The sequence below is a fragment of the Gopherus flavomarginatus genome, chromosome 1 (assembly GCF_025201925.1).
Source record: "Gopherus flavomarginatus isolate rGopFla2 chromosome 1, rGopFla2.mat.asm, whole genome shotgun sequence".
Taxonomy (NCBI): Eukaryota; Metazoa; Chordata; order Testudines; family Testudinidae; genus Gopherus; species Gopherus flavomarginatus.
In genome coordinates this window covers 374771890-374782265 of record NC_066617.1, presented here as the reverse complement: position 1 = coordinate 374782265, position 10376 = coordinate 374771890, and the positions used below count along the sequence as shown (strand labels likewise).

At 42.5% G+C, this 10376-nt stretch overlaps 1 protein-coding gene across 1 annotated transcript; it reads right to left on the bottom strand.

The window, feature by feature from the left end:
• Nucleotides 1-249: 249 nt before the first annotated feature.
• Nucleotides 250-9739, bottom strand: LOC127044512 (olfactory receptor 52R1-like). Its single transcript, XM_050939486.1, has 4 exons — nucleotides 9692-9739; nucleotides 9067-9094; nucleotides 2303-3240; nucleotides 250-255 (listed from the first exon to the last, which is right to left on the bottom strand). Exons 1-4 carry the CDS (start codon nucleotides 9737-9739, stop codon nucleotides 250-252), a joined length of 1020 nt encoding a protein of 339 aa, XP_050795443.1.
• Between the last annotated feature and the right edge of the window lie 637 nt (nucleotides 9740-10376).

Sequence of the window (10376 nt, the reverse complement as noted above, 5' to 3'; positions counted from 1 at the left end):
ATTGATTGTGTCTCCCCTTAGTCATCTTTCTCCAGAACTCTCTGTCTACTATCTATCCAGCCTTATGAGGTATTTACAGGGTCTCAGACCCTATGGAGAGCTAGGCACTATCCTTAGTTTTTTTTTACTAATCAACTATGATTTTTAAATATACATAAATGCACAGAGCAGCCAATTCCTCTCTGACTCAACACAGAGCCCTGGAGATCTCATCTCCCTTTGGGAAGGTCCCTTAATTACTGTTTACTCCTAAACCTGGATAAAGAGCACAGAAGTGCAGACATAGAAAAAGAGAGATTGGCTAGAGTGTCTCCAGTGTCCAGCCTGTTTCCATTCATACGTCGCTTCTCTTCAAAAGACTGAGTGAACTGCCCTGGGATTACACAGAGCTATATTATAAACAGTGCACACCCCTGTGTCAGCTTTTGGCATGAGCTGTTGCTGTAGATCCTGAGGTGAGAGAGGTGTAGGACACGGCTACCTGAGGGGGATTCCCAGGGAAGACACTTCCATCTCACCATTCACAGGTACCATCTCTTGCTGAGGAGCTCACCTGCTCGACAAGCCCAGTGCAATAACATATGCATGGTGGGATAGAGAATAAGTCTGTGGTCAGAATGCTAAGGTTTCCCCATGCCATGTGCTGGGTGGTTTGTGATTGGAACAAAGGCAGCACAGGCCGCAAGGCAAAAGGATTATAAAAGACAGTTGTATCATCTCCATTTTGTCTTCAATCCTGCTTCTGACCTCTGGAGGGACTTTGCTACAAATTGAAGCTCTGACCAAAGGACTGAATCCCAGCTGTGGATGTTCCAGAGACTTGATTTGAACCTGCAGTTTATTCCATCACTGTTACAAGCCTGAACCAAGAACGTTGCCATTACTGTATGTAATTGATTCCATTTAACCAATTTTAACTCTCATCTATATTTCTTTCTTTTATGAATAAGCCTTTAGATTCTTAAGGATTGGCAACAGTGTGATTTGTGGGTAAGATCTGATTTGTATACTGACCTGGGTCTGAGGATTGGTTCTTTAGATCAGGGGAAAATCTTTTCCTTTTCCTAGGGGATTGGTTTTCATAAATGGTCATTCCCATAACGAGCTGCCCTTGTGGTGATACTGGGAAACTGGAGTGTCTAAAGGAATTGGTTTGTATTGCTTATGTTTAGCGTGATGTTATTGACATAAACTGTGACTGTATCGATCATTGTTGCAACCACTGTTATATATTTGCAGCAAATATTGTACAAAGTTTGTCATGTGAGGTGTCAATAAAACATTATGATTTGCCAGTTATGATTATGCTGTCTGTATGTGTGTATCATTTTGTAGTCTAAGTTATGAATACTGGCTATGTACTTGTATCTCAAATGGATTTGATTCTAGGTTGCACCAGTGAAGCATTTGCTCAGCTTCTTGAGAAAGAACTATTCTCAGTAAGTGCCCAACCAAGAAACAACTGACAATGGACTTTGTGAAACGCCAATCCACATGTGAGCTTTCCTGGGAACGTTCAAACTAACATGTAAACAATGGCATCAGCCTTCAAACTGAGTTATTAATCGACATGTGACTTGCCCATGTGACTCCAGACTCCCCGTTGCTGCTGTTATTTCCCATACTAAGACCAAAGGGAGGTCCTTCCATGGGCAGAGAATATAAAAGGCCTTGGATACCCCTCCATCTTGTCTTCAATCCTGCTTCTTACTACTGGAGGTACCTTGCTGCAAATTGAAACTCTGAACAAAGGACTGAATGACCCATCCAAATGGTGGTTGTACTCTAGATACTTGATTTGAACCTGTAGTTTATTCCATCATTGCTAGAAGCCTGAAACAAGAACTTTGCCAATATGTGTGTAATTGATTGCATTTAACTCATTCTAACATTCATCTATATTTCTTTCCTTTTATGAATGAACGTTTGGATTTTAGATTCTAAAGGATTGGTAACAGCGTGATTTGTGGGTCAGATCTGATGTGTATATTGACCTGGGTCTGGGGCTTGGTCCTTTGGAATTGAGAGAACCGTATTCTTTTATTGGGGTGTTGGTTTTCATAACTATTCATTCCCTGGACGAGCGGCACTGGTGGTGATACTGGGAGACTTTAGTGTCTAAGGAAATTGCTTGTGTGACTTGTGGTTAGCCAGTGGGGTAAAACCGAAGTCTTCTTTGTCTGGCTGGTTTGGTTTATCTTAGAGGTGGAAAAACCCCAGCCTAGGGCTGTGACTGCTCTGTTTAAGCAATTGGTCCTGAATTGGCACTCTCAGTTGGGTCCCGCCAGAACAGTGTCGTCACAGTCCCTTTATGAGAAAAGAGCCAGAGCAGCCTGTCCCGGATCTGTTTGGTTCTCACCCCGTAAATGATGGGGTTTAGCATGGGGGGAACCAGGAGGTAAATGTTGGCCATGAGAATGTGAAAATGCAGGGGCACATTGTGGCCAAACCTGTGTGTGAGGTAGGAGAAGAGTGCTGGGACATAAAAGGATAAAATGGAACAGAGGTGGGAGATACATGTCCCAAAAGTCTTGAGCTGGGCATCCTTTGTGGGGAGGCTAAATACGGCCCTGAGGATCTGAATATAGGACATGGCGATAAAAAACGTATCCAGACCCACCACAGAGACTGTCAAAAAGAGGCCGTAGTAAATACTGATGCGAATGTCAGCACAGGTTTGCTTCATGACGGCTAAGTGCTCACAGTATGTGTGGGGGATGATGTTGGTTCTGCAATATGGCCACTGCCTCGCCAGAAAGGGATAGGGCAGTACAAGCATGCTACCGCGCAGCACCACAGCCAGGCCAATCTTGGCCACCACATGGTTTGTCAGGATGGTGGAATGTCTCAGGGGATCACAAATGGCCACATAGCGATCAAAAGCCATGGCCACAAAGATCCCAGACGCTATCCCTGAGAAGCAGTGAATGAAGTACATCTGGGTGAGGCAGACACTGAAATAGATCTCCCTGGAATTGAACCAGAAGATGCTCAATGTTTTGGGCAGGATGGACGTGGACAGGACCAGGTCGGTGATGGCCAGCATGCAGAGGAAATAGTACATGGGCCCATGCAGGCTTGGATCCCTCTTCACGATGAGCAGGATAATGAAGTTCCCCAAGATGGCTATGGTGTAAATGGTGCAGAAGGGGATGGAGATCCAGATATGGGCCGCCTCCAGGCCAGGAATGCCCAGCAGGATAAAGTTGGAGGGGTTGATGAAGTCGGTTGTGTTGGAACCTGACATGGGATAGGGGAGAAGGTTTCCAACTCTGAGGCAGAATGATGTCTCCTGTATATACCATATGTTCCCCCAACTTCCTGTATGTGCCCAGGGTCTAGCGTGATGATAGCAGGACAAACACCTGAATGGAGAGACAGTGTTAATATGAGACACTACATGCACTACTGGGGGCTGTTCTCATGGGTAAAGCAGATTGGTCGCTTGTCAAACACTGAAAACTGGTATTTTCATTCTTCAGAGGAATTAATTCTGAACAACTGGCCATACTAATGCCAATTCCATACTTCATGGTGCTCCATGCAGCAATAATTCCTGCACATCACGGTGCAGGAAATATTAGTAGGCACCAGCAGGAAACACAAGTGTGGATACTGGTTATCCATCATTGTTCCTTAATGCAATGAAAGCCAGGCTAGAATGTCCATGCTGTAGAAAGTTCCCCATTCACCCAGTTGCTCAACATCTGAGAGTGGAAAAAAAAATGAATTTTTTTGCAAAGACATGTGCCAGGGGATAGATCCCAGCTAGAGCACAGTTCAGGGAAAAGACCAGGGCATCACTGATAGCAACTTCACAGAAACACTTGCGCATTCCTAGCAGTGGCCAAACAAAGACAATGTTCGTATGCCTAAGGAATGGGATGGAGAATAACCTGCTCTGGACATGTTCTCGGTTGTTGTCACTCAGTCTCTTAAAGGATATAGCACACAGAAAGAGGATTTCTGAGACAGGTTATGAGAATGGGGATGGTGCCAGATGTGGACAGACTGAAAAGTCTGGGACTGTTCAGTTTAGAAAAGAGACAAAGAAGGGGGCATATGATAAGGAGAACAAAATAAACAAATGAACTGATTACATTCAAATGGAAAAATGGAGAACAGTTCCCAATCAGTAATATGTATAGACAGTGCTTCAAAGGGGCTAATTCCCCAAAGTTGAGGCAACATATCAATAAAACTAATTGGAAGGTTAAATTTAGACAGAAAAATGGGAATGAAACTTGTGAGTTCTTTAAATGTATTAGATAGCTAAAACTCCACAATAACACAGCCAAGAAAGTAGAAAACTTTGGCTAAAAACCTAGTTCAGTAGCAAAGCGAAGTAAAGGCAGTAATTGGGCCCGGTGGGGGGGGGGAGGGGAAATGAGTAACACATAACAAATTAGAAAAAGGGAAAATAGATAACAAACAATACAAATTGGAATTAATGAAAATTGATAAGTAATGTGAAAGATGTCAGGGAGAAATCTGTGAGTGGCATGGCTAAGGATCAAAAAAAGGAGGCTATTAATTGTATTAAGAAGAAAAGAAAGCCTAGAAAAGGTTTCGGCCAATTCGTAAAGGGAGAAAAGAAAATTGTTAATGTTGCAGGAAAGGCAGAGGTGTTCAAGAAATATTTTTGTTCTGCATTTGGAAAGAAGCAGTATGAGGTATTTATATCACATGACGTGATGAAATATATATATATATATATATATATATATGAAAAAGCATATATAGAACAGTACTGTGTTAAATTTAAACTATCAAAAATAAAGGGAAAGCTTTAAAAAAAGATTTGACAAGATTAGAAAACAATGGAAGCTGGTATTGGATTAGTTAAAAAAAAAAGTCTAGGAATATAATTAATGCCAGTCAACAACTGAGTTTATTTAAAACAGATCTCGTCAAATAAATCTGATTTCATCATTTAATGAGAGAACACATTTGTTTGAACAAGGGAACCACAAAGAAACACTACACTTTGATTTCTCTGAGTCATTTGATTTAGTAGGGGAAAACATTCAGATAAAAAAATCAACACTATACAATATCAGTAAAACATATGTTAAATGGACTAAAAACTGGCTAACTGATAAGCAGTCTCAGAAAGCAGTTGTCAATGGGCCATTGTCAGTGAATTGGGCTGTTTCTGGTGGGTTTCTGCAGGGATCAATTCTAGGCCTGATGCTATTCAATATTTTCAGCAACGATCTGGAATCAAATAGAAAATCACTGCAGACAAAATTAGCAAATGACCTAAAGCATGGCAAAGTCGGAACAATGAGGAGGCCAAAGCAGGTACTTTGACGGATCTGGGGTGTTTGGTGAGCTGGGTTCATGCAAACAAAATGTTTTTATGCAGACAAATGCAAAGTTATCCTCTCGGTACAGGTAATGCAGGGCTGACCCTCAGACTAGGGCCTGTATTATGGAGCGCAGGGACACTGAAAAGGATTTAAGAGTCATTGTGGACGACCAAATCATTGTGAGCTCCCAGTGCAATGCTATGGCCAAAAAGGTGATGTGGTCATTGGCTGCATAAACAGGGGAGCGGTGAGTTGGAGCAGGGGAAGGATTTTACCTCTGCACGTGGCACTGGTGAAACCGACTGCGTAAAGTCCTGGGACCCAGATTTCAAAAAGGATGTTGAAACATTGGAAAGGGTGCAGAAAAGAGCCACAAAAATGAATTGAGCCTGGAAAAAATGTCCGATGGTGAGACACTTAGAGACCTTCATTTATTTATCTTAAATAGTAATAACCGTCCTTTAATCTGGCCAAGAAAGGCAGAGCAAGGCTGGAAGCTAAACTCATACAAATTCCAGCTGGAATTAAGGACCCAATGTTTAGCACTGAGCGTAATTAACCATTAGGACAAACTGCATTGACCTCCAGCTGAGGCATGATTTCCCTTTACAAAAACTTTGTTGACTCTTCCTCAAAAAATTATGTTTATCTATGTGTCTAACAATTTTTTTTCTTACCATCATTTCAACCAGTTTCATAGAATCATTAAGGGTGGAAGGGACCTCTGGTGATCATCTTGTCCAACCCCCCTGCTCAAAGCAAGACCAATCCCCAACTTGCCCTCTTAAGTATTGAACTCACAACCCTGGGTTTAGCAGGCTGATGCTCAAACCAATGAGCTATCCCTTCCAGCCTTGCACAAAAGAAACAAAACAACTCTGCTTGAAGCAGGACCAATCTCCAGATTTTTACCCCAGTTCCCCAAATGAGTTCCTTAAAGAATTGAACTCACAAGCCTGGATTTCATAGACCAATGCTTAAACCACTGAGCTTTCCCTCCCCTCACTTTGTTTGGTGCTGAAGTCAGGCTTCCTGGTGTCTAATCGCCAGGATCACCTCTGGAGCCCTTTTTAAACAATGACATCACATTAGCTGTCCTCCAGTCATGTGGTACAGAAGCTGATTTAAATAATAGGTTACAGAGTACAGTTAGTAGTTCTACAATTTCACATTCGAGTTCCTTCAGAGCTCTTGGGTGAATCCCATCTGGGCCTGGTGACTTATTGCTATTTAATTTATCAATTTGTTCCAAAACCTCTTCTAATGACTCCTCAGTCTGGAACAGTTCTTCACACCTAAAAAGAATGGCTCAGATTTGTGAATTTCCCTCACATCCTCAGCTGTGAAGACCTATGCAAAGAATTCATGTAGTGTCTCTGCAATGGCCTTATCATTCTTCACTGCTCCTTTAGCATCTCGATCATCTAGGGGCACCACTGGTTATTTAACAGGCTTACTGCTTCTGATGTACTTAACCATTTTTTTCCTATTACTTTTTGAATCTTTCGCTAGCTGTTCTTCAAATTCTTTTTTGGCTTCCTAATTATATATTTTTTTACTTTGTTTGCCAGAGTTTATGCTCCTTTCTATTTCCTCGCTAGGATTTAACTTACACATTTTGAAGGTTTCCTTTTTGCCTCTCATTGTTTTTCTTTTAGGTTCTTGTATATCCACAGTGGCACTTGTTTAGTTCTGTCACTATGTTTTTTGTTTGTTTGTTTGTTTTAGGTTGGGGGATACATTTAAGTTTAGCCTCTGTTATGGTGTCTTTAAAAAGTTTCCATGCAGCTTGCAGGGGTTTCACTTTTCGCTCTGTACCTTTTAACTTCCATTTGTTTCTGAAATTAAATGCTAAGTGTTGGGCAGATGTGGTGTTTTTCCTCCCATGTTAAATTTAACGATATTATGACAAGCGGTCCAGCTATACACGATCAAAGGCTGAAGAACTGGAAATGTTTAGTTTGGAAAAGAGGAGATTGAGGGGGGACTTGGCAGCGGTCTTCAAATATTTGAAAGGCTGCCAGAAAAAAGATGGAGAAATGTTGTCTCTTGTCACAAAGGGCAGGACAAGAGGCAAAGGGTTCAAGTACCGGAAAGCAGAATTTGATTAAACCTCAGGGAAATCTTCCTAACTATAAGAGCAGTAGGACAATGGAACAGACGCCACAACACGTCGTGGAAGCTCATTCAAAGGAGAGTTTCATAAGTAGGCTGGATAGTCACCTGTCTGGGATGGTTCAGCCCTTGGCAAGTGGTTAGAGCAATTGACCCTTTTGGTCCCTTCTAACCCTATGTAGACCTCAGTCACATACAAGCCATTGGGCTCAACCCCGGGGTAACTGGGTCAAATTTAATGGCTTGTGCTATGCCGGAGGTCAGACTGGGTGATCTAATGGTTCCTTCAAGTCTGAAACTATATGAATCAATTGATAAAGAAAGTAGATCAGGCATTTATATTCACTGTGTTTCATAACACATGAACAAGGGAACATTCAATGACATTGGAAGTCTGAACATATAACACTGATAAAAGAAAATTGTTTGCTTAAATCACATTTGGCTTGTGGAACTCCTTGGCACAGACATTGTTAAAGCGAAGAACTTAGCTGAATGGGATTCACGAATGAATTGGCCATTGTAGGTGGTGCTGTTGGCTGTCTGACACCTTCAATTAGGAGACCTGATTTTCAGTTGCTTATAAGTTTGCCAATCTTTAACCATTTGGACTTAAATTCCCCATGCAATGTGTCTGCTTCTGGCTGAATTGCTTTTTTTAAAATTTCAGGCATAACAGTTCAGTCGACTTCTGAAATGAAGCTAGGAGAAAACATGTCTTGCCCATGCTGACAATTTTTTATAATTATTCCAGCAGATAAAAGTAAAGTAATAGCATATACCCACCCACCTCTCTCAGTGGGGCCTAAGCAAACTACAGACTATGGCATCAGAAATTGACTTTTGTTTTCTACATCTACTAACACCTTTCCTCCACTGAAATGCAGCCAGTTTGGGGCTTGAGGCCCTGAGCCTGGGTGGGCATAGCAAAGAGGGACATTTAGGTCAATGATATTAGAGCAAATTCATCCCCTGTGGCAAGAGCCCTAAGGTTTTTAATGGCTGCACAGAGAGGAAAGTACTACAAACTTACTCTCTATCTCATCACTCCACGTTTCACTGAGTTTGTCGAGCAGGTGAGCTCCTCAGCTAGAGATGAGTACCTGTGAATCCCGATATGGAAGTGTCTTCCCTGAGAATCCCCTTCAGGTAGCCGTGTCCCACACCTCTCTCACTCCAGCATCTGCAGCAACATCCCTCACCAAAAGCTGAGGGTGTGCAGTATTTATAATATAATTGTGTGCAATCCCAGGAGGGTTCGCTCAGCATCTACTGGAGAAGAGGCATCTGAATGCAAACTGGCTGGAGACCAGCCTGTCTGTGTTTCTGTGCTCTTTATCCACCTTTAGGAGTAAACAGTAATTAAGGGACTTCCCCAAAGGGAGATGAGAACCGTTGAGCTCTCTGCTGAGTCAGATATGAATTGGCTGCTTTGTGCATATTTAAAAATTATAGTTGATTAGTACAAAAAACTAGGATAACGCCGAGATCTCCATAGGGTCTGATACCCTGTAAATGCCCAGGAGGAATGAGTAGAGAGTAGACAGAGAAATCTGGAGAAAGATGCCTGAGGGGAGACACAAACAATCTGCAGACACACAGGGCTGTTGTTAAGGGATCACAGATCAATAATTCTCACCAGTAGCTATCATTATACTGTGCAGCACCTTTCACTGAAGGATCATCAAAAAACCTAGCAAAGGAAAGTCACTATGAACATATCCCCATTTTACAGTGATTTAGTTGGAGTTTAGCTCCTGCTTTGAGCAAGGGGTTGGAGTAGATGACCTCCTGATGCCTTCTCCAAACCTAATCATCTATGATTCTTCTATGAGAGGCTGATTTTTTATGAGCTTGTGCTGTGTAGATCTTTCTATACAGTGCAAGACAGTATTATTTTAGGTTTATTCCCCAAAGGGAGTATTCACGTGAGTGCTGAGTGAATTCTCTCACACAGCGATGACTTCAGTTTGTGTCTGTAGCTGGGTGTGGCCCTACCTGTGTGTGTGTGTGCTGCAAGAGGCTGGAGAGCATAATTTAGCAAAACAGGGAGAGGGAATCCAGGTTGGTGGAGCAGAAGGGGCTCAGTGAAACCCCAGTACATCTGGAGACATCCCAGAAGGGGGAACCAATCCATCAGAGTCTCCAGTAGCTATTCCATATCAAGGGGCAGCACAAGATCAGGAGTGAGGATATATTGAACCTAGAACCCGCCCTCATAAGCTCTGTCACTTTTGGCAGTTTTCTTGTTGGAGAAACATTACCCGCACCTGGCCCCTCCACAGTCCTTTGTTCTCCAGCTGATTAAGCATGATTGGCTGCCTGTGAGGCGGAGGGGAGGGGCATCCATGGTCGTTAGTTGCTAGATATCAAATGACTGGACAAACAGAGTGGCCCTTGTCTTCTCAGACTCATGGAAATGGGCCCAGGACTCAGACAGCCAGGTGTTCATCACACCAGTATCTCTGCAGAGTGCAAACCTTTTCCCACCTCTGAGTTAACGATGCAGCTTGGAGGGGAAACTGAGGCATACACCATAGTCCTACAAAAATATTACAGAAAATGCCCCATCTCTCACTCATGTGAACACTGCAGAACTAACAGACCAACACAACCAAAAGCCTCGAATAATAGCAGGTCTACTAGACAGACCCTGAAATAGGCTAGCAGCAGATTGCTGCAAATTCAGAGGACACCATTATCTATTTGCAGTGGATTATTTTTCTAGATATACATTGAAATTGCATATTTGAACGATACAACATGTTGCAGTGTGATCAAAAAATCAAAGAGTGCATTCACCCAGGTTAGTATTGCAGCACAACTATTGGAGGACAATGGACCACAATTCACTGCGGCTGAAGTTAAATCTTTCCAAACAACATATGATTTTGAACACATCACTAGCAGCCTGCATTACCCACAAGCAACTGTAGAGGCAGAGAGAGC